This window comes from Microcebus murinus, chromosome 9, assembly GCF_040939455.1.
Source record: "Microcebus murinus isolate Inina chromosome 9, M.murinus_Inina_mat1.0, whole genome shotgun sequence".
Lineage (NCBI taxonomy): Eukaryota > Metazoa > Chordata > Mammalia > Primates > Cheirogaleidae > Microcebus > Microcebus murinus.
Window position 1 is genome coordinate 83,042,270 of NC_134112.1, and position 25,676 is coordinate 83,067,945.

The window sequence follows — 25,676 nt, forward strand, 5'->3', positions numbered from 1 at the left end:
GTAATGGGATTTTTAAAAATATGAGAATGCTTGAACTCAGGTATCTAACTTTAAGATGTCATCTTGGGAAACCTTGCACTTAAGAGTGATAACAAGAATGATAACATTAACTAGCATTAAAGCATGTTAGAAATAATCTTTTAGCATTCCCTTCAGTATTAGAGGCCTTTTTCTTAAAGCATTTTTGTTGATAGCCAGTATTTATTCTTTCATAGTATAATTTTGGGGAGAGGGGCTCGGATAGTGAAAAAATGTCCTGTCTGTCTTGTCTTTTATTTTCTTTCATCTTCCATACTAACTTTCATAGTGGCAAAAAACAGAATAGGTGCTCAATATGAAACATGCGGAATTTAATTCTGGTGTGTCTTTTATAGAAATAATAAATAGCAGACTTTTCAACACTTTGCCCTCATATATTTTAATCTTATCATTATTATCATCTACTCTTATTAGATACTCATATTTATCAGATATTGGGTTGAATATTTTATAACTAAAGAAAACAGAGAACCTATAACCTGTACATTTCTTTGAGATGAGAAATTTAAAGTTAACTTAAAATGAATTATTTCCTGCTCTACTTTGTTAAATATATTGACAAACCTGCCTTTAAGGCTTGTACATTGTTATTACTTATGCAATTGATGATGATGCTTACAAATAAATGATTGGTATGTTTAAAATAGAGTATACTTTGGAGTATAAACAAATAGAACTTATATGATGATTAATTGCTTACCAAACCATTAAAATGCCACTAGTGAAAGTATATATGTATGCATGCCATTTCTAAGAGTGATTTCTGTATTTTTTAACCTCATAGGATGAGGATAGTGTGCATAATTTTATAGTTTTTTGTTTTGTTTCAAATGGTTATCATTAAGGCATTTGATATTATTTTGTGAAGGGAAAGTAAAACAAACATGGACAACTTTATGTAATTAGGCTAAAAATAGTCATGTTTTAAAACTATCTTTTTAGTAGTATACTTACTTGGTTAAGAGGAGCTATTAAAATTATGTGCAACTTTGATTACTAAAGAAACTTAACTTATCCTTCTGCCTCTAGAAAGGAACTGAGTTTAGGGAAATTGGCAGTAACTCAATATTTGAAACGTGGAGCTAAGCCGTATTTTTTGTACTACTATGAGTTCTCCTCAACTTGCCTGGAATACTGTTAGTTAATAAGCATTCCTTTCAGGGTTGTTCAGTTTGCTGCTGACTGCACTGATGATGATTTGTTGGACAAATAAGGAAGTAAACAGTGCAGAGTTTTTTGGCTTCTGCTCTACTAAAAACATAGCAGAGGACAAGAAGTTCCTGCCTGCTAAATAGAAAAGTCTAGGGAATCAAAAGCACGTTCTATCAAGCTTTTTATAATGGAGGAAATAAAATCTACTTTTAGCATATTTAGCATGTTAGTATGATCTTAAAGTCTATATTTTAAGAAAGTGCCAGGCTGTCCATATTTCTTTGAGTCTTCTTATTTGCCTAGAAACATCCTCATATTTAATTTCATCAGAGGTGTTTCCTGAACCAATAATTGCTACTTCCTGTCTGACAATGTAGAATCTAGTGATGATAGGCAAATGTAATAACCTAGGAACAGGAAAGTTATACTCAAATATAAGTTTAAAAATATATATAAGCTTTTTAGGTTAGCAAGAGTGAGGATAGAAGGGTTGGTTGAAGAAGCAATTAGAGAATTTAATTTTACCTGCAGTGTTCACATGACTTGAAGATCAGGGATGGGGTCCTTCGTCTGATTGGAATTGTTGCTGTGATCATTGCCTTAGGAACTTTTAGAAGAATTTCCTCCAGTGGATTTGTTATTTGTCTTTCAGGATAGAGTCACAGAAGTCTTAAGGGAAAAGAAGAGACTTTTTCTAAAAGAAAAGATGGAGACTTTTCTAAGATGAACATAGGTGTATCAAGCAAAATATAGTGGTTCTCACAGTGGTGGAATCCTAGTATGGCAGAATTTAGAAGGAATCTCAGGCCTCGTCCAACACATAAGTTCCAGTTTTACATATAAGGAGCTTGACTTATTGAAAGTTTTGTAATGAATAAATATGGGAGACTTAGCTAATGTGGCAATTGGAACTGTTAAAAATGTGAATTTTATTACTTTTCTAATTTTCCCTATTTCTGCTTTGTTTTTTTCCAGTCAAGTTTTCTTATCTCCCTCAGTTTTTGCTATATATTCCTATTATTTGCTCTTTCTCTTTCTTTCCCCCTCGGCCATTATGTAGAATTAATGTATATTTCAAAAGTCATTGTCTTTATTGAATACTTTTATATTCTCTTTAATTTTTTTAAAAAGCATTTTAAAACTTTTATGTCGATTTTTCAAAGTAGAATAAATTTAGTTACTGTGTTTTATTCATATATAATTCTAAATTTACTATTGATGTTTTTACTGTCATCACCATTAAGAAGTGCCCCACAACATTTTATCTGGAAAAAATTGTTTCCAACTCTTGTTATGGGAGAAGAGCTTTGGTCAGAGTATGCTGGATGGGGTAAGAATCAGTTACAAAGCCCATGGGGGAGTAAATTATATGATAGAAGTGCTCTCACTAAAATAAGTTGTGACAATATTTGTTCCTTTTGCTGTAACAAGTAAAATGTAAATGCCAATTTATGAGTGCTAATTTTTTTTTTTTTTTTTTTTTTTTGAGACAGAGTCTCACTTTGTTGTCCAGGCTAGAGTGAGTGCCGTGGCGTCAGCCTAGCTCACAGCAACCTCAAACTCCTGGGCTTGAGTGATCCTTCTGCCTTAGCCTCCCGAGTAGCTGGGACTACAGGCATGCGCTACCATGCCCGGCTAATTTTTTATATATATATCAGTTGGCCAATTAATTTATTTCTATTTATAGTAGAGACGGGGTCTCGCTCTTGCTCAGGGTGGTTTTGAACTCCTGACCTTGAGCAATCCGCCCGCCTCGGCCTCCCAAGAGCTAAGATTACAGGCGTGAGCCACAGCGCCCGGCCTTATGAGTGCTAATTTAAAAGGAAGTTATCTTTTTGCAACAATTTTGTAAAGTCCCAAAGGCAAAAAACATATTTTACAAGCATACATATAAGATGGAAGTTTCCGGTTAAAGCTAGCAGAAAAGATGTGAAAGCTGAAAAAGTTGGTTACAACTGAGCTTCATAATTATCCAGAAAAGAAAGAGATTAGGGAGATTTCTCTAAACTGTGTGGTCTGTGGCAAGTTTATAAGTCACAGAGAACAATCTCATTTTTACTTTTAATTTCAATCTAATAACAATTTACAGTAAAAGTCACTTTATAAAATGAGACCTATTTGGGTGCATGTAAAAGAGAACCTAGCTTAGCAAGTAAGGAAATGTTGTATCATATAAGAAGTACAGAGGTAAGGTGGATTTCATGATTGGTTGATCAGTGATCCAGTTTCTTTATCTCTCTTTGTTTTTGCTCTGTCATCATTATAGAATTGACTTCATTCTTACCCCTTTACAAATTGCATTTGCATACAGATAGGAAAATGTTCAGAGGAATAAAAGTAGATTTTTCTTCTGTGTATGCCTGTTTAGAGGTAAGTAAGCATTGCCTAGAAGTTCCCCAGAAGATTCTTCATGTTTCATTAGCCAGAATTGGGCTGCATACCATTATTAAACTAATTTTGATTGGTGAACATGGGAGTAGGACTTGATAATCATTTGGGGTAGAATTGGATATATGTGGGGAGTACAGTCTCCATACCATTATAGTAACTAGTGTAACAACTACTCTCAAGAAATAGATTAATAATTATTGGTGAAATAGCTTCAGGAGTAAGTAAAGCAAAGTAGAACTTGAGTTGTAATCTCACTACTTAAGACTTGTGTGATTTTGGTTAAGTTCCTTGGTTTCTCTAAATATACATTTCACAATCTGTAAAATGGAGTTGTTAATGCCTAGTTCATAGTGTTATTTTTAGAATTAAATGAGATTAGCACAACAGCATGGATTCTAACATTTGGTAAGTGTTCAGTAAATATAGTTCTATTACTGCTGTTTTTACTTTTATCTCTGAATAGTTTTGTACTCAAAGAAAACTGGATAACAGTGGAATTTGTACTTGACAGGGTTAGTTTTATCTTTGCCTGAAGATGGATCTAGACCAAAGTTGTTGCAGCTCCTGTTTTCTTCTAAGACTGTTGTATACTAGTAACAGAAAATACTGGTATAAGGCACTGTTGGTGGGAAGGGATTGGGATGCAATGAATCCATTTCATCATAGGGCATAAAGATTAAACATTTTGTAATAAAGATGAGTGATGAGGCCGGGCGAGGTGGCTCACACCTGTAATCCTAGCACTCTGGGAGGCCGAGGCGGGCAGATTGCTCAAGGTCAGGAGTTCGAAACCACCCTGAGCAAGAGCGAGACCCCGTCTCTACTATAAATAGAAACAAATTAATTGGCCAACTAATATATATAGAAAAAATTAGCCGGGCATGGTGGCGCATGCCTGTAGTCCCAGCTACTCGGGAGGCTGAGGCAGGAGGATTGCTTGAGCCCAGGAGTTTGAGGTTGCTGTGAGCTAGGCTGACGCCATGGCACTCACTCTAGCCTGGGCAACAAAGCAAGACTCTGTTTCAGAAAAAAAAAAAAAGATGAGTGATGAGATTTCACAAAAAGGAATTAAATATAATCCTCCCAATCTTTAATTGTCCTTTCTTCCCACATGTATTATGTTAATTTCCAGAAATAATTTTTAAAAGATACACAAATCTTTTTTCCCAATGAAATAGAACATTTATTCAGATTATTTACAGACTATTTTATTTTATTTATTTTTGTTTTATTTTCTACTGCTCCTGTTTTGCAGCCTTAAATTATCCTACAACTTTTTTTTCGTCCAGATGACTTCCTTTTCCTTCTTTCAAGGTTTCTATTTAACTCTCTGTTAATGTCACATACTTGTCCATTGAGTGCACTAATGTCTTTGTATTTAATAGGTACAGTAATGATGGGAAACATAATAAATTAAATATGAGCTGCCCCTAAAGAATTTTCTTTACATGGTTATGTCAACTAATAGTTTACTATTTATATTTGGGGTAGAATGAAGTGAAACTGAAGTGATGCATATTTTAAGAAAATGTGGTGTTGTATTAGTGATATTATTAATTTCTCTTAATACAGGCATCTACATTTTCATTTTTTGTCTGTAATTAAAAGTGTAGGCTGGTTGAGGTATAATTTCTTTCTCATTCTTTGATATTTGCAGATGGCTTGTTCAATCAGTATATCAGTCAACAGGAATATAAACCACGATGGAGTCAAATCATTCCCAAAAGCACCAAAGGTAAGCCGTATCTTCTAAGTTGTGGTGCTTTTTCTTTAGCATCTCAGTCTTCAGTTTTCTGAAGATAGCTCCAGTTTCATAGTGCTATGTTAATAAAAAATAGGTGTTTAACCTAACGGGTACAATGCACACTATCTGGGTGATGGACATACCTGTAACTTTGACTCAAACTGTACAAAAGTAATTAATGTACCCAGAATGTTTGCATACCCAGAATAGTCAGAAAATATAAATAAATGAATAAAAATGTAACCATTAAAAAAAGTTGTTTAAAACAAGACCTAGGTGGCAGAGTTAGTTTAATGTATTAAATTTTCTTTTAAACCTTTCTATTTTATTTCCATAACAAAAGGTTGGGCAGTTTCATATACAACTTCATCATAAACTGCCTTTATAGAGACACTGTAAAATTGTAGGCTATGTTGTAATACCATACATGTGTTCCTGAAAACCTGAAGTTCTGCAAAATTGCTAAGAGGACTTATGAATAAAATAGAAAGGGATTAGTCCATTCGAAATCTATGTAACTTTATAACCTGATGCTATAATAAAAACTAGTATAGTAATTCCAACAACAGTAAATACTAGTACAGTTAACTCTTTAAAGGTATTTATATTGAACATCATAGTGTATTTGGATCCTTGAGCCATGGGGGTCATGCTTCCTTCTTTGAGATGTAGATCCTAGAGGGCATTTGCTTCTAATAAAGACTTTGCATCAAAACTTAAAATCTGATGCAAAGTATAGTCGTCTTCACTAATCCATTATTTTCATATAGGGGGAAATTTCTGTCCTTTCTTCATATGTATTCACTGCTTTGCCAGACAGTGAATGTAGTGGAAAATGTAGCAATTCCTTGATGGAACTACTTGCATTAAAGAAAGGCAGATCTATGAATATTCAGCTTTTTTCCTATAGTCTTCATATGTTGTTAAGGCCTTCTCTTTAATTGTGAGAAAGCTTTTTCCTAGTAGTGTTAAACATTAATATGCAGGGGAAAACTGCTTATGAACCTCCATAATACCTGCTATATGAACATAATTCTCCTATTTTATCAGTCATGTATGAGGTGATTTTCTTCAAAGGCATACTTGTAGCAAACAGATTGTAATTGTGTATTTACAGACTAATGGATTAAATATATAAAATATAAACATACTGAAAATGAATTTATTTTAGTGCTTAATCTCTTTGAAAGTGGTGATACTATTGAGGGGAAGAAAGAGGAAAGGGCAAAGCTTCAATAATAATGAGCTGCAAAATCTAAAAGGCTTAATTTAACTATTAGAAGGGGGAAAGAAGTTGCAAGAAACTTCTGTAGTTAGCCACTGAATACAGCAGTAATGAAAAGCTCCAGTTTTGCATCTTATTTTCTATATGTAAGAACTGACATTTCAGTCATTTTCATAGCACCCCTGTGAAAGTAGTATAAAATTGGATGTTCTTCTCAGTTTTACATGGGAGAAAGCTGATGCAGGAAAACTTACTAGTTGAAGTAATATATTTCAATGAATGGAAGAGTTATGAAGAAAACCTTAGGCTTTCTGGTATATATCAAGTAAGACATTAGAATCCCATAGCCTATTGAACCATTGAAATGAAGTTATATATTTATTTATCTAAGATTTGTTGTAAAGTAAAAGTAGGTATAAATCGAGCAGGTTTCTCCTTCAGAAGTTTAAAAAGTTTCACTGATTATATTTAAACGTACTTATAAAGCTCTTTGATGGTAATAAGAATCAAAGTAAAATCTTTTATTTTCTCAGTCAATACTCAAAGTAGTTAGTAAATTAGGTGAGAACTGATTTCTGAAATATTGATACAAAATTAATACAGTAAGGAAATTATCATGAATATGAAACTTCATAGTATCTTAGTTTTCAGTAACTAGTTTTATGAACTTTAAAACTGTTCATTAAATTAATAAACTATGCCTGGAATAAAGGCACGAGATCTAATTTTGTAATGTTTTCTACCTTTACTTTGGTACTCAATTAGAGATTTTTATTTTATGTTTTTTGAGTCCAATACCTTAACCACTCGACCATCACAGCCTCTGTTTTATGTTTTTGGGTAATATTCTGTGTCTTTGTTGATTTATGGTATTGGTCATAAATAAATTAAAATAGCTTCTGTTGCACTGATATCTTTAAAAGCATTTGGAAAAAAGAGTAAGGTTATTATAAACATAGATTTAAGTCATACCCCTTTTTTTTGAGTCGTTTTACTTATTCTTAATAATTTCAAAGAATAAATGTGGGTTATTTTTACTACTCATAACAGACTTGTGAATGAAGTTACTCCAGATTTGCAGTTGTTCTTTGTTATTACTTTAAAAAAAAATTATTTCCACTTCAGGTGATGGAGAAGATAACCGGCCAGGAATGAGAGGAGGCCATCAGATGGTTATTGATGTTCAAACAGGTAAGTAACAGTGGCCAGTGGAAAGCACAATCTTTAAAAGATAATACATTTTTAAATATCAGGTAAGTATGAGTGCACTTCTTTCCATTCATTAAAAAGGGTAAATGTTACTAGCTATAACCACATAGCAAAGGAAATAGGCATTAACCACATGCATAACCTAAAGCAGGCTATGGGACGTGAGAGAGGGGAGGTGACTGCACAAATAAAATTTGATTACCTAAAAGAAGTACAATATGTAGTCCTATATGTGTGTGTGTGCGCATGTGCATGTGTGTTGTATTTTCATGGAAAAAGGGAATATTTCTGGATTTTCAGTGCATTTATACTTTAATGCAGTAATATAGGAATTATTGGAATAAAAGAGGATTAAGATACATTTTTAGAGGAAAAGATATTAAATTAGGTAGGTAAGTGTTGGTAAGTCCAATAATTGCTAAACACTGTTCATAAGCCTATAAGTAATTTGTTTTAGTTGTTCTTCTTTGCTGCCTTTTAAATTTTATTCTGTAACTTGGTACCAAAAATTTTTCTTAGATTTCTAAGCCTGGATAATTTAAATACCATTATATTTAGAGGTTAATGCCAAAATCATAATAGGTATCTAATTAGCATCTTAAAAAGCAAATAAACCAAGAATCTAGGATAATTGTGTTTTATTATATGATTTTAGAAAACTTTATTGCAGAATACCAGTATCCACCCAAGTAATACTTTATATTTTTTTTTTTTTTTTTTTGAGACAGAGTCTCGCTTTGTTGCCCAGGCTAGAGTGAGTGCCGTGGCGTCAGCCTAGCTCACAGCAACCTCAAACTCCTGGGCTCAAGGGATCCTCCTGCCTCAGCCTCCCAAGTAGCTGGGACTACAGGCATGTGCCACCATGCCCGGCTAATTTTTTTTTGTGTATATTAGTTGGCCAATTAATTTCTTTCTATTTATAGTAGAGACGGGGTCTCGCTCTTGCTCAGGCTGGTTTCGAACTCCTGACCTCGAGCAATCCGCCTGCCTCGGCCTCCCAGAGAGCTAGGATTACAGGCGTGAGCCACCGCGCCCGGCCTTACTTTATAGTTTTTAAGAGTAATAAATACTCCGTTCTGTTGAGTGTTATGCTAACTCATAGTGCTTCAAGAATAAAATTTTTCGTAGACTCATGTTAAAAATAGTTAAAAATAAAAATTGTTACAGTGTAGATACTAAATGTTCTTGGCATGAGTGTATTTTTATAAAGTTTTTGTAAGTAATAAGAAAAATGATAATTTTTCATTTAGAATTAATTGCTAAATTTGAATGGTAACCTTTAAACTGGTTCGAGAGTATAATCACGGTTTTTTTGAAAAGTGTACATTTCAAGGTATAGGAATTTGCTTTCCTAATCTTGGCTCCTCTCTCCAAACTCCTTCCTGCCCTACAGAAATAGGCTTGAATCATCTATAGAGTCTTAGAAATCTTTTTTACTGCCTGATAGTCTAATAAATATCCATATGTTTATGTATTAAAGAGTGAGCTTTATATATAAATTTTTTATCCAGAAAAATTAAATAATTTATGAAAATAGGGTTTAGACTGTCTACAGTAGCTTTTCTTTTGAACAGAGTGGAATTTATATTGCCTTTCTTTTTCTCCCCAGTACTATAAGGATAATATTATCAAGCCCTTTTTAAAAACTTTGTTAATAATATACTAAAGGAGAGTATTTATTTGTAAAGGTCCTTTACTTTTCTAAGCAAAATGCACTTTCTTTAAATGTGAGAGTAATATGGTTTACTTTAATATTTAAAGCTCTCCTTATCTGGGGGCAGGAGGAAGTTTCATAGTGCTTACTGTGTTGATTATTATGGGAGATGGGACCATATGTGATAGGTGAAGTACATGTTTAAGAAAAGAGAATAAAATTTTCCTCTTTTTTATAATCCATGAAATTTGAAGATGGAAAATAAAAAGATTTAAGTGATAGGCAAGTGTTATGACAGAACTTAGTATGAGTAATGTCATTGAGGATTAAAATCTAACTTGTTGGAAATTCTTGAATTGGAATACTTATAGTAGAGTGATAAAGATTTAAATATTTTTCTATAATATCTTTGTTTTATGCATTAGGATTTCAGCAAACTTTTGGTGGTGAGACTTACCCTCACTCCCTTTAAAAAATATTTCAGATAGTAAGAGAGTTGAGTAACATTATTTGATTTACTTTAGAAATAATAATTATAATAAAGCATAGTGAGAGTGATTATTACAGTAATGGAATTTTACTCCAGTTGGGATCTTTAAAGGAGTAATCTCTTTTTGATAGCTTCTGAGGATTTATTATAGGTTAGCAAAGTTCTATAAAGAAAAATTGGCCTGTATCCACATTTCAGTATTGAAACTAGTTTATAGAAAGTAATAGATGTACTTTGGAAATATGTTTTTACCCAAATAGTTCTACCATAGAAAATTTAGAGACTTATCCTGTTAGTAGAGGAATTTTAATTTGGAGTCATTTTGTATGTGTTCTAAGTGCTTTAGGCCTGTGAGTACTGACAGAAGTAGATTTTTCAGCCTTTAAAAGAAACAAAAAACTGAAAGTATAGTATAGCTAAATGATCATGGGTGGTCACTTAATATAAAGTTGTCCCTAACTCAACTCAAGTACTCAATGATGTTCAATATGTTACCATTGCTGCTTATAGTGTAGAAACAGTACCAACTATACTATATGAATGCTGAAGTTGAAAGGATTTAACAGGATTTAGGTGATCCTTGTTATGAGTAATGGAGATGGCTTGTAAAACATTTTGGTGTGGAATCTCTCTTCTTGAAAAATACTTTTCAAAGAAGAACTATCTGAGACCTCTGATCCCCGTTTTGATATCTTGATATAGGAATTGGAAGGAGTGGTGATGCCTTTTTCATTTATTGTTGACCATAGAGGGGAAAACTAGAAGAACATGTATCAAAATATCAACATTAGTTATGTCTGGGTAGTACAATTACCAGTGGTCTAAAATTTCTTCTTTAAAACGTATTATTAAAAATTTCTGGCCGGGCGCTGTGGCTCACGCCTGTAATCCTAGCTCTCTGGGAGGCCGAGGCGGGTGGATCGTTGGAGCTCAGAAGTTCAAGACCAGCCTGAGCAAGAGCCGAGACCCCGTCTCTACTAAAAATAAAAAAAAAACAAAAAACGTTAATTGGCCAACTGAAAATGGAAAAAAAAAAAAAAAAAAAAAATTTCTGTAATTGTTAAGTATTCTATGTTGGAGAAAGTTTTATTTCGCAGAATTCCTTTTAAGAAGGGGACTGTATTTATTTGTGAAGGTGCTTTGGGGCACAAAGTAAAATATTGAGGAGACCTGATTGTTGGAGAAGAAATTATTTTTGTCATACTAAGAAAAATTAGTTGTTTGGACCAGAGAAAGGGAGCAAGAGAAGAGATAATGGTAGTGGAGCCAGCAGGATGGCAGAATATCACATTTTGTAATGTGACTTTCTCTTCCCTCACCAGAGTCTTGGTTTTCTCTAGTAAAATTGATTTGGGAGTTGATTTTTATTTGTTTATATTTGGTAGAAACTGATGAAGTAGCTAGGTTTGGGGTTCAAATTAAGGTGGGGCAGAAGTGAGACAGCTTCTAAGGATTCAGGTGTCTAGAAACAGAAATAAAAGGAAATATGTCCTGGGATTCAAACAAGTTATATGAAAAGCTTTGAACTTTAACAAGACTCTGAAATATAGTTCAGTTTAAATTTAGACAGGTCTCTGATTGTGAGGATGGGTAATCCAAGAGAAAACAAAAGAAACCAAAAGATGCTGTTCAAAAGTATAACAATTTTCACACCTTGATATTCGTCATCTTTTGTTTTAGCTAGCCATTCTGTGTTTGCTTTCATGAATCTTTTTTTTTTTTGAGACAGAGTCTGCTTTGTTGTCCAGGCTAGAGTGAGTGCCATGGCATCAGCCTAGCTCACAGCAACCTCAGGCTCCTGGGCTCAAGCAATCCTTCTGCCTCAGCCTCCCGAGTAGCTGGGCTACAGGCATGCGCCACCATGCCCAGCTAACTTTTTCTATATATGTTAGTTGGCCAATTAATTTGTTTCTATTTATAGTAGAGACAGGGTCTCGCTCTTGCTCAGGCTGATTTCGAACTCCTGACCTCGAGCAATCCGCCTGCTTCGGCCTCTCAGAGTGCTAGGATTACAGGCCTGAGCCACCACGCCCGGCCTGCTTTCATGAATCTTCATGAATGGGTTTTTAGGGGGCCCAGGATAGTCTTGAAATGATGTGCACAATTTTTGTCTTTGTGTAGTTTTCTGGGAAGATTTATTACATATATATTTAAAGAGTTAAATACCTATCTTAATTTTTGACAGTCTGTGGTAAATACTGCTGAGCCAAGTATTCAAATAAAATGCCTTGCTCCTTATAGGTGGTATTCATTATTGAAATAATATTACAGAATAAACTGCTGTCACCTTTCTACCACTCTTGGCTTTTTTCCAAATTTTTTGTTGCTTGGTCAAAAGTGTGTGAAAAAGAGAGTTAGTAGGAGATGAAGTCAGATGAGTAGTGGTGGGGAGCAGATCGTGTTTTGTCTTTTAGGTCTTTGTTTAGGACTTTAGCCTATATTCAGAGTGAAATGTGAAGCCATTACTGGTTTTGAGAAGTGCTATGAACTGACCTTGCATTTTAACAAAACAAATTGGGTCAAGGGCAGAAGCAGAGAGCCCTTTTAGGAAGTTGTGGCTCATCTGAGAAGTGGTAACAGCAATAGCTTATAATAGAGTGATAGTAGTAGTGTTGAGAATTGATCAGATTTTGGGTTTATTTTGAAAGTATCCCATGGAGCTGATAGTATTTGCCAATGGATTTGATGTGAAGTGTGAGAAAAAGGAATTAAAGGTTACTTAAGGTTTTCACCTGAGCAATTAGGAAAATGGTGTAACCATTCTCTAAGATGGTTATGATATCAGAGGATCAGATATGTTAGGTTGTTCAGCAACTTGATTTTAGACATGTTAAGTTGTAGATGCCAATTAGAAATCCAAGTAGATAAGTCAAGTATGCAGTTGGATATATTAATTTGGGGTTCAGGAGATAGATCAAGGCAGAATATTACTCCTACATTTACATAACTCTTTGTTCAAACTATTATTTCTAATATAGTAATTCCCATATTGTTTTAGAGCTGACTGTATGGGTATTATGTATACCATTCCTGGCTATTCAGTTTCTCAGTCCCAGTGGACTCATTGAGAAGGGAAGGACAAGAATCTTACCTTACTTATTTTTATAGCCACAGAGTATGGTATGGAGTAGATATGCACTAAATATTTGTTGAATTGAATTAAAATTCTAAAATCCATTTTTCTTTGAGTGGAAAGAAAAATATTTACTTGGAAACTATACTCAGATATTGCTGTAAATCTTGTAAGTGGATCATGTCATGATGTCATTTATTATAATATACTAATGTTTTTAAATGTATCTATAATATTTTGTTGGTTATAGTCTAACATTTAAATTTTTTGATGATTCTACTTCTTTTGTGCTATTTAGACTATGCTTCCTAAAGCTGTAGTTATCATTAGTTTGGGATCTAGGTAGAAAAGCTAAATATTATAAAGAGATTTGTATTCTTTAGAGTAACAGTTGGTGCTTTCTGAACTTGATTTTTGCAGAAGAGCAGAATCTGGTGTATCCTTGAATTTTTCTTTATAAGAATCCTTCTATTGCTATAAGACTATTAATAGCATGATTTACTAAAGTGTTTTCATATACAGTAAGTATTTATCTTATCATGTAGATACCAGAACCCTTTTTTAACTGCTGCTATTAAGATAATCTCACTCATCTTCAGAGACATTAATTTATCATAAATCTTTGAAAGAATCTTTTCTAGTCTGATCTTAATGATATGGCAGCCTAATATAATGGTTAGGTGTTGAGTTTGTGGGAAGAGGGGTGTATGTGCATCTAACATACCTGGGGTTGAATCCTGGCTCTACCACTGACTTTTATTTGATCTTGAATGAATTATATTGAAAAATGGGAATAATAAACTAAGTTGGTATGAGAGTTAAATGAAATAATATATTTTAATATATAAAGTATGTATTATATATATCTATAACATGCATTTTATATGCAATATATTATAGGCAACATAGAGTGATTATGCCAAGAGAATTTTAATTGAGTCTAAGGAACTTTCTTTTGTGTTTTTGTTTGTATAACTTGACAAAATTTACTGTGGAGATGTCTTAAAGCCATTTAAAAATTTTTGAAAAACAGTTTAAAACATTTTGAAAAGGAGTGTTGAGGGTAAAAATAATTCACCCATAATCCCACATTCTAAAAAACACCAATGTAATTTGGTATATTTGTTTTATCTTTTATATATACTGTCCATATTGGTGTTTTAGAACGGAAGGGAAACTGTAAGTATACTTAAATTTTTAAAAAACTATATTAAAATACATTTAAGAATTTTGTTGATAACAGTCATATAGGTTTAGTTGTAAAGAATGACTTTCTCTAAGTAGAGTTTGAAGAATTTGCAAGTTCTATCTTAACAAAGTTGGGTATGTAAGTAGTAAAATATAGTTTAAGGAACCCCAGTCATTTTAAGTATGCATTTTTAAGGTTTCTAGAACAAGGGCTCTTCATCTGTTCAAGTTAAATGCAGTATTTTGTCTGTCTGCACATTTTTCTGAGAAGGGAATCTGTGGCTTCAGATTATCAAAGAGACTCCTAAATAAAAAAATAAAGAATACCTTTACTAGAGTAAAACTGAATAGAGTTCACTTAAGTTTATTTAATGTGGCTTGCTTTTTTTTTTTTAGGGACAGGATCTGATTCTGTTGTCCAGGCTGGAGTGCAGGGGCCCAATCATAGTTTACTATAACCTTGAATTCTGGGCTCAAGCAATCTTCCTTCCTCAGCCTCCCAAGTAGCTGGGACTTTTTGGTGCATGCCACCACACCTGGCTAATGTTTTTATTTTTTGTAGAGACAGGTTCTTGCTATGTTGCTCAACCTGGTTTTGAACTCCTGGCCTCAAGCAATCCTTCTGCTTCTGTCTGCCAAAGTGCTGGGATTACAGGTGTGAGCCACTGAGCTTTGCCTGTGGCCTTGTATTTTAAAGCAATTTTTGCTTCCTAGTGTTTCATATGCCTTGTTTTCTTAGATATTAAAAATTTAATATCTTAAATTTTATTTTCCTTTTTTAGTCTATAGTTTTTTTCCATATTGTTGCCTTCTCTGAGGATAGAGTGGCCATTAAAAAAAATGTGTAGTGGCATCAGTTTTGCTATTTAATTTTCAAAGCTTTCTTCTATCCTGAGGGAATCGTATCATTTATACCATGGTAGAGAGGGAATGTAGTATTTTGTCCTACTGGATTTGTATTTCACTTTTCTTTTTATTGTAATCCCTACGCTGGCACTTCTGTGCTTAAGATTCTTCACCTGTGAATTGGGTATCAACTCTGGGTAAAAAAGTGAATAGTAAGAGAGAAAAGGTATGTCTCCTTTGTTTCATTGTGGAAGTCTGTTCAGTTAGAAATTTAAATGTCCATTGTATTAGGCTGTTCTTTGTTGTTTTAACTCTCATTACATTTTGAGAACCTGAAGTCAAACCTTCCTGTTTACCCCCACTCGGTTAGAATAAGTATTAAGACTCAGCAAAACCCAGTATTTGGAAGTTAGTAAACGTGGGTTTTGGTTATTGAATACATTTGTTACTGCAAGTGTATTCATATGGCCATATTTCTGAAGTGACGCACATTTTTTTCTTTCATACAGTTATCAGAAAGGAATTCTGAAATGCAGACTTAATTAAGAATACAAAGTGTATTGTCATAGGCATAAAATGCAACCTTTTATTTAACAAGGAAACTAAATTTATGTTGAATTTACTCAACAAATCAGTCTCTAGATAGCTTTGTAATTACAGTTTTATGTAAGAATACAGCTCTATTTAAAAAGGAGGCGGATGACTCCAGTTGGTAATCTGCTGGGTCATGATGATAGTTCAAGCGATGGTTTAAGAAAGGAAGAGTAAAGAGCATATAAAATGTCTTTCCCTTTATAATTTATTCCTGTCTTCACAAATTCTCAGATCAATTTAAGGTCTTACTAAACTGCACTTTCAGAAGGATTTAAACTCTTAATCGAATGTCCTGACAGGGTTTCATTTTTACCTTGAAGAAAATTTGTGTTTCTTAAAACCTTGTTTTTTTCCATTTCATTTGTTTTTTTTCTTGGTGTCTAGTTAAACTAAGAATTAAGCTAAGTTCCTTCACCAGCCTGTTAACCCTTCTGCCTCTTTTAATACATGCATTTTGGGCCAAAGCTGTGTCAGTTTATGCATTCTATACGGTTTCAAAGTGGAAAAACTGATTTAATTACAAATGTAGTGTGCCATCTTGTGGAGGATTATGCAGTCAGCACAGTCTTACTCCCAAAACTCATAGCAGAATGATAGTACAATTGGGCACTTAAAATAAAGAGCCTGTTTCATTGTGCCAAATGGTGTGAAGATACTGATGTCTTTACATGTTATTTTTAACATGTCTGCCTTATTTTTAGTGGATATAAGATGTTTAGATTGGTACTACTGGCAGTAAGTAGCTTTGGGGTTTATTTGGAACTGGTACCAAATTGGTACATACTCTGTACCAAAGAATATGGTTGAATTTTAGTTTTTGTGGCTTGAATAAAGATTGATTGGTGATTGATTCAGTGTTTTAGAATGAAATTTGTTTGGCATTTTGAAAATAGGCTATTATTGGCCACTTTATATCTAACCCCTCTCATTCCCTGGCTCCTCCTTTTCATTCTGTCCTATATGCTGCAAGTTCAGACCTGACCTTGTCACATGTCTGCTTAAAATCTACTGTGGCTTCTCTACTGTCTGTATGGAGTCAAATTCATTTAACCCCTTCCATGGTCTGACCACTGCCTGTCTTGTCCACCTACTACCTATGTGTTCTTTTAAATCAGACAATACATTTATTCATGAGAGTTTAACCATTTTACATGCATTATTTAATTTAATTCTCACAGTGGCTTTATGAGGTAGGTACAGTATCACATTTTACAGTTTAGGAACTTGGTGGTGGTCACATGACTATGATGATAGAGCTAGGATTATAGCCAAGATCTGTTTGACTTCAAAGTACTTTTAATATTTTTGATATGTTTTTCCTATCTCTAACTTTTGTTATTCTTTTATTGTGCTTGAAAAGTCTTCTTTCCTGCTCCCCATCCTGCGTGTCAGAACACAAAGCCACCTTCTGATGCATAGGTCAAATACCACTGTCTCCACAAAGCCTTTTCTGAGTCCTATCAACCAGATGTTCTCTCTTCCCTTTTTTGAACACTCATGGTGCTTTTATCTTTCTTGTGACACTTAGTCTGCCCTTCATTATGGTGATCTATGCACTTGTTTTATATGCTTGACTAGATTGTAAACTCCTTGAGGATAGGGACTATGCCTTTTTTCTTTTTATTCTCTAACATGCTTTACCAATTCAGATCAGTACGCAAAATATATTGAAAAAACATTCCAAGTGCTGGGAAAAACGTAGTCACTATAGCCTGTGCTCCATTAAGAGAAAATATAGAGAAAGGGTTGCTCCTTGAAAAGGATTGTACTACCCTTGGATGTACATGAATAATAGAACCTATAAGCATGAGAATGGACTTCCAGTAAACCAATCTACCACCCTGCTGCAAATACTAATGCTTTTTCCTTTCTCTTTTCTACTTCCTTACTTCTCTCTACAGTTCTCTCCAACTATTTCCATAATTTTTAAAGGTCTTTGATATCCTTTATGCATTAAATAATACTTTGATTGGTGTTTGTTTCTAGATAATAATTCATCTTCAAATGACTTAAATGATTAGATGATTTAATTTTAAAATTTTGTTACAAAATTTTGTTTGCATTTTCATTCCAGGTACATCAAAATATTCAGTTTCATTCGATTCATTTAATTTTACTATTATACTTCAACTGGGACCACAAAGCCTTCATGGATAGGAATGACATCTTGGCTTAATTCCATTGGGATGCTTACTCTGTGCCAGATTTTATTTTGCTCAGCTATCAATGAGGCTGTTGTGGAAATGTGGGTTTTCTTTGCTGTGAGAATTTATGCGTACAAAGAGACCTGCTTTTCAAAAAGAACACTGAGAACCCAGAGCCCAAGAGGAAGGGTTATTAAAGTTAATGAACCAGGGTAACCTTATCCAAAGGGTACCCAGAAACACTATAAAACAAAAGGTCAATTGCTATTGCTATTTTAGTTATGGACTGACCCCCTTTCAGCTTCAGAATTTAACAGGGTTAATTGCCATTATAGTGAGGGCTTGGCAAATAATTTTTAAGCAGGATGAAAATTCTTTAATTTTTTTTCATGTAAAATTTGGGCATTACTGTGTGCCATTTTGGAAATAAAATGTTACTTAACTAATGATAATGGATTCCTTTGTAGTTCTGAGATGTAACAGTTATTAGTAGTTTAAAGTAATTGCCTTTATTTCACATTTATACAGTGCCAAAAGTGTCCTAGGTACTGAATTAGACATGTAATAAGATATAGTAATACTGTTTATTTTATCTGTGGTACTTAGCAACTACAAAGTTTTTTGTTTTCCTGCATGTTAAAGGTGGAAATGCTGTTCATGCTTGACAGCCTTCAGAATGTTTTCATGTGACTCGTATCTGAAGAATCTCATAACACTGAGAGTTTTCAAACGAAAAAACTAAGACGCAGGGAAGTTAAATGAACTGTACTTGATCACCCAGTTAACACTGGCACTCAGTCCTGTCCCAGTGGGCTGTTCTTACCCAGAGAGCAGTAAAACATGGTTTTGATTTCTACAGGTTATTAAGGATGAAATAGACATTTTACTTAGAAAATTCACTTAAGAGTTTGAAATCATATGAAAATGTGACAAATTTTGTAGGAGAGGGCCCAACTTCACCAATGGCAAAAGGTTTTTTTAAGTAGTGTTACAGTATTTCCAAGTGCATTTTGAATTGTAACCCTTCATAGTGGGACAAAACTTAGGTGATAGCCACCATATATACAAGCATAGAGCATGTCAGAAATAGACCGCTATAGTTTTCCTGTGGTGTTTTATTTAACTTTGAACAATGAATTGGTGGACTTATGTAACCAGTAGATGTAAGACAGTTACACAAGGGGAAAATATTTGAAGAAAGAAAAGTCACTATTTAAAGAAGTATCTATGATGCATAGTGCTATGTGTAAAGATTCATTATTCACTGAGCAAGAAATCAGTTTTTTAGTGAGAAAGCCCATGAATATAATAGACATTTCAGAGTGAGAAGAAACCAAGTTCTCCAAATACCTAGAATTATTCTAGATACCTAGAATGATTTAACTGAGCAGTTAAATCTACCACAATATATTTAGAACCCCCCCCCAGTTTCCATGGGAATATCAAAACTATATATACCACTTTATTTTTAAGATAGCTAACTAACTTACAGCTAGTTTTAACCATTGTTTTTGATATTGCAGTAGAGAAAAATCACCTTTAATGTGCCTTTCTGTGTTTTCAGAAACAACTAGACTTATGATTATATAATACTTTTATACTGTATATTCCTCTGGGGTTTCTGTTTTTCACAATCTGAGTAAAAAACTCCACAGGTCTTCAAGTGGATAAGGAGTGGTTACATTGTTAAGACTTAGCTGGCAAAATGTAAACTTTTCATGGCCTAACAGAAACTCTTAAACAGGCTATACATCAGATTCATCTGGGATACTTTGAAAAATTACAGCCTCTTTTTTTACTCAGTAGAGACCTATGGACTCAGAATCCTGAGGCATGCCTGCTGGTTATCTGTATGTTTATAAATCTCTCAAAATAGTGGTTCTGCAGCAGCATTCATGTTTAGGAAATACTAGTCTAGTATATATTTTGGAGAATTACCAATTTTACAATCTTATTTTAAAATTTATTTAGATGTACCTTCTTAAATGACCTTAAAAACAACTGGATGGGTCTGGGTGCCTATGCTTATTTTGTCCTTTTGTTCATTTTTTTTTACACATATTTTTCTGATTTTCATAGAGACTGTTTATTTGTTTGGTGGCTGGGATGGAACACAAGATCTTGCTGACTTCTGGGCATACAGTGTGAAGGACAACCAGTGGACATGTATCTCTAGAGACACTGAGAAAGAGGCAAGTTCCCAGAAACTTTTCATACATCTGTATTACAATGGCGTGTGGGTATACACTTCTTTTTCTGCATGATTGTATTCTCTAACCTCTATCAGCATTGGTAGCAAAAGAATTTATAGTAAACAAGTTTAAGTACTGTTGAATTTCAGCTTCCATACCTGGCTCTTCAGCTACTGATATAGAAACACATCTAGTAATATTGATATTTTATAGGGATAATAGAAATGGGTATTTTTACATCATTTAGTTTTTAAACTACTTTAGCCCAGAAATGTAACTCTGTAACTGTCTGTATTTTGTCTCATGTCCTTGTCACCTCTGTTCTCATTTTTAGCATTCATCTCATTTTTATTTCCTCTGGATAAACATGCTTTTGATATTCTGGCCCCTCACTGTCATCACTATTTTGACCCCTTACTGTTTCACTATTTATCAGTTTTCATGAATGATATGTATTTTATTTTTAATTAAAATTGTATATACGTATGCATGTATGTGTCTATACATATATACATGAATAGGATGAATAGTGAATAAGATGGCCTGGGTTTATGGCTTCGAATTAAACAGGTGCATGATTATACACTGGGGTAAAGTAAATATGAGTTCATTTATTATTTTTTCAAATCTTTATAGAACTTTTTTATTGCACCCTCCAGTTAAGCTGTTTCAGATTATGAAGAAAAATAAATGTAACAAAACAGTAGAAGTTACAGATGAAAAGGGGGTAAAAAGCCTAATTCAAAACCTACTGATTTTGATTTAGAAAGGCCATTTACAAAGATCTGGTTCTGTATCTTTAATCCTAGAAAACTGGATTCTTACTTTTGTGGAACTGTGTTCCAGGGATTAATCATTTGGGTAGTTTTTATTTTTTCAAAAAGATCTTGAAATTCTGATTTCTTTTTCTTACCCTTGGTAAAAGTATATAAAAATGAGCTGCTTTTTTCAGTGTTGAAGTACTTTTTTCTGAAGTTATTATTTCTGTCTTCCTCAAAAATAAAGATAGATCTAAAAAAAATACCTAACTTATTTCCACTAAACTATTTTAAATCTAGGTTGATTACATCCATAATTACTCTTGCAGTAAGCCTAGGATTCATCCTTAAATCCTCCCTCCTCATCACTGAATGTATCTAATTAGTGCCTAAATTCCAACAGTTCCAGCATCCAAATGACATTTCAAATGTCTTTTCCTCTCTGTTCCTTTTGGCAGTAATTTCAGCTTTATGGTTTCTTAAACTTTTGTGTTTCCATTGTTAATCCCCAGATCTATTCTTCATTCATCAACACAATCTTTAAAAAATATGTTTGTGACACCTCTGCTTAAACCCTATGGTTAGTTCAGTCACTGTTTCAGTTATCTTTTACATTCTGTTACATCATAAACACAAAACTTCAGTGGCATACTTGCTCGTGAGTCTGCAGGTTGGCTGGGTCATTCTTTTTGTTTTGGTTGGGCTCATTTGTCTAGGAATTAGCTGCCTGTTGGCTGATCTGGGATGGCTTCATCTGGGACTACTTGCTCTGTTCTGTGTAGTTGCTCACCTTCCCACCGGCTAGTTGGGGGCTTGTTTTCATGGCAGAGGCAGCGCTGCAAAGTGGATATGAGCAATCCATCAAATTTGTTCTTGTCTTATTGGTGAAAAGAAGTCATGTAACTAAGTCCAGAGTCAGTTGGTTACTCAGGTAACCAAAAACATAGATATAGGGAATTATGGGGAACAACAATAATAAAATAACAATGAAGCAATTTATTTACCTCAGTTCCTTTTGCTTAGAGTAAAACCTCCAAATTTCTCATCAAGATTTGGTCCCTAGCTACCTTTCTAGCCTTGTCTCCAGGCTTCACATGCCAGCCATACTTATAGTTCTTGAAATTATTCAACTTTCTTACCTGTGTCTGTTGGCAATGTTTTCCCTGTTTGGGATTAACAGAGTATCTCCCCTCACCTGTTACCTAGTAAATACCTACTTATTCTTTAAAACTGAATTCTAACTTCACTTTCTCTGTGAATCCTTTCTTGACATCCTCAAACAAATTAAAAGGTTCTTTTGGTGTGCTCACTTAACCCCTTTTAGAATTTGAATGGGTTACTATAATGATTTATATTCTTGTTTCCCTATCTTGACTTTGAATTCCTTAAAGGCATGAATCGTATTCTTTAGAATTTGTGTATTTTAAGGATGTGACACACATGTTTACTCTTTGGTGAGTAAATAGATGAGGTAAATTAAATGAAAAGTTAATGCTTAAAAAAACAAGGGAATGATGATAAAATACAAAATTAAGGAGAGTGGCTGTTTGGGGCAGGGGATGGGGTTTAGAGGAGATTTCAAAGGTAGTGTTAATGTTCTGCTTCTGAAGCTGGTCATGGGTAGATAACTTTATCCTATTTTTTATACCATATACATATGTTGTAAGTAATATTTAGAATGCAGTCAGTTATTTTAAAACTTGTGCTGGAAAAATATAGAGATCATTTTGGTGTGAACACTTTGTTTCTCCTATTTTGAAGTCATTAGAGATAAGTAAAGTGGTGTCTTAATGCTGGAGATGAGGTTTATTATATTTTTGTATTATATTTATCTATTATTTCCTCATAAAAACCAAAAAACCTTTTGTTGATCTACCTGTGAATTGAATGATAATATATGGTGCTAGCATAAATGTTCATTCCTTTGAAAATTGAACAGTTTAGTATTTCATATATTTCATTTTATTTTCTATATCAGTAAGTACAAATTATTGTTGGTTGATACCCAAGGGCATGTATTTTAAAAGCATGATATACAATTAAAAAATAAGATTAATTTAATTTACTTAAATTAGTATCTAATAGCACATTTAGCAGATTGAAAGATAAGAGAATGGCTCAGCGAATAATTATTTTAAATGTTCATGTAGATATGCAAGTAGGTTTTTATAGGTTCAAAACAAATGCATTGTTCTTTAAAGCAACTAATGAAGACAACCATTTTTATTAGCCTTAATCTAATTCCTATTTTCTTTTTTAAGGCTAACTATAAAAATTCAGTATTTTCTTATGTGGCTATAAGCTATGATTATTAATGAAAATGAAATTTACAGCAAGAGATATCTTATAAAAGACTTGATTATAGTTTTTTGTAAAGGGTGGGTGGGAAATTTACTTTTATATATATTTTTAAATCATATCTTTGTTTTCTTACATGTTTCTGATTTCATTCATCGAATTATAGAGTAGAAAGGAATCACACATGACTTTTCTTGGAGTGTACTTGTCTTAGTGCTTCTCAAGTTTTGGTTTCAGGATCCTTTTACACTTTAAAAAAATCCCTTTAGTGTTCTTAGTTTGGCTTATATCTATTGAAAATGACTGTTAGAAATTAAAACTGAGAACTTTAAAAATATTTTTATCAAGTAATTTAAAATAGCAATAACCTATTAAATGCTGACATAAAACATTTTTATTAAAAATAACTTTTAAAAGTTTTAATGAAAAGACTGACATTGTTTTGTATATTATAAATCTCTTAATGTCTAGCTTAATGGAAGACAGCTAGATTCTCATGTCTGCTTCTGCATTTACTGTCTTCGTGACAAGTTTTGTGTGAAATATATGAAGAAAATTGGACCTCATATAATTGTGTTTTTGGAAGGAGAGTAATATTTTAATCACCTTTTCAGATGATTGTATGTGTTCTTTTTGATTCCAAACCCCAACTTGACAATTGGTTGTTTGTTAAAGGTAGTTGCAATATAGACTCTGAAACCATATCAGCTTTGTTACATTAAAATCCACTGGTCAGCCTTGCTTTTTTAATGTGTCTTTTACCCATGCATGATTTTTTTTACCCTGGTTTTGGTCACTTGAAAAATATTGGTTCCCTGAGTTATGCACATCTTCCAAATATTGTTATTATATTTAGCATATTTTATTATATAGTATCCAAAAACACGCATTTGTTAATATCACTATTGGTTTCATTAGAAAAGTCTCAAGTATTGAAAAGGTGTTAAGATCTTGTGGCAGACAGAAGTTTTCAAAAATTCTAATTTTTGCTTTAAAACATGCATTATGTTATGGGCAATAAATTTTGTCAGTTTTCCTTCAAAGTGATATGCTTATTTCTTCACTCATTTTTGAGAAAACATCTGCCATAATGTCTGAATAAGCACTGTTTGGTCATTAGTTGTTCTTTCAAGTAAATATAATGTTCCATGGAAAAAGCAGCTACACCAGCTCACAGCTCAAACAATTGCATAGGTGCTTTTTCTTGAGGCAACCATCATATATCAAGTGGTACTTTTTATAGCTTTCTAAATCTCTTGAATGTTTGGTTTAATGGAATACATCTGGATTTCTTATCTGCTTCTGTATTTAGTTGCTGTATCAGAAATCGTGTAGTCTCTATAAAATTTCACATATACTCATAAGAGAATGAGAGTGAAAAGACAAGTTTTTATCTTAGTATTGTTGTAAAAATAACTTTGACTCATGGACTCCCTAAAGTGCCTTGGAAGCCCTAACCTACCCTAAGAACTGCTGCTTTAATCTAATCCGTAGTCTCTATTCAGAATAGATAATTATCCCAATACTGCTCAGTAATGTCCTTTACAGGTATCCTACTGTCACCCTCCAGCTCCCCATTCCTGATCCAGAGTTTATTCTGTCATCATACATTTTGGTATCATGCTGCTTTAGTTGTCTTTAGTCTGGAATAGTTCCCTAACCATTATTTTTCTTTCTTAACTTTGATATTTTTTGAAGAGTACAGGGCAGTTATTTTGTAGAAAATCTCTCAATTGGGCTTGTCTGATGTTTCCTTATGGTTGGATTTAGGTTATACATTTTTAGCAGGTATAACCCATGGATGACATCAGCCCCTCCTCAGTATATCATATCAGGAGACACCTTATGTCAGCTTTTCTGATGTTAGCTTTCATCACTTGGTTAAGGAGGTACCTTCTAGATTTCTCTACTTTATAATTAATAAGTAGTTTGTGGGGAGACATTTTAAAATTATGAAACTATCCAGTTACTCATAAAACTTTCACCCTTTTATCACCCATTAATGAGACTGCTAAACCTTTTCCCCAAAGTGGTTGTACCATTTTATACTTCTGCCAGACATGTATGAGACTTTTGGTTGCTCTCCATTGATTTGCTTTGGCCAAAAATCAATTGATCATATAAGTATATGTTTCCTTTTGTACTCTAAACTCTTTTTCATTCTGTTTTGGTCTCTTCTTATACCAGTATGATACTCCTTTGGTTACTGTAGCTTTATAGTAATTTATGAGGTCAGATAATATAAGACCTTTTTGTTCTTTTTCAAAAACTTTTTGGCTTTTCTAGGTCCGTCACATTTTTATATACATTTTTGGATTATTTTACCAGTTCCTAAAACTGTTAGAATTATGATGGGTATTGTGATGAATCTATAAATCAATTTGGAGAGAATTGTTATCTTGATGATATGTAGTCTTCTAATCCATGAACAGAGTTTAATCTCCATTTATTTTAGTCATTATCTCTCAGCACTCTTGGAGTTTTCAGGTTAGAGGTCTTGGGTATTTTAATTAAATTGATCTCAGTGGGGGGGTTTGTGTTATTATAAATGGAATTTTAAAATTTTTATTGTCCATTTGTTGGCTGGTAATATAGAGAAGTACAGTTGGTTTTTAAGTATTGCCTTTGTATCATGTCACTTATTTCTCTACCTCCTTCCTCTTTCTTCCTGCCTTCTCC

The 25,676-nt window shown here is 33.4% G+C and overlaps 1 protein-coding gene across 1 annotated transcript in view; it reads left to right on the forward strand.

Moving 5' to 3' along the window:
* MKLN1 (muskelin 1) overlaps positions 1–25,676 on the forward strand; it is a 149,777-nt gene that overhangs the window by 60,999 nt on the left and 63,102 nt on the right. Inside the window, exons 7-9 of the mRNA XM_012739731.3 lie at positions 5,240–5,317; positions 7,677–7,742; positions 19,829–19,941. Of these exons, the coding sequence (XP_012595185.1) occupies positions 5,240–5,317; positions 7,677–7,742; positions 19,829–19,941 (257 nt within the window). The remainder of the gene's footprint in view (positions 1–5,239; positions 5,318–7,676; positions 7,743–19,828; positions 19,942–25,676) is intronic.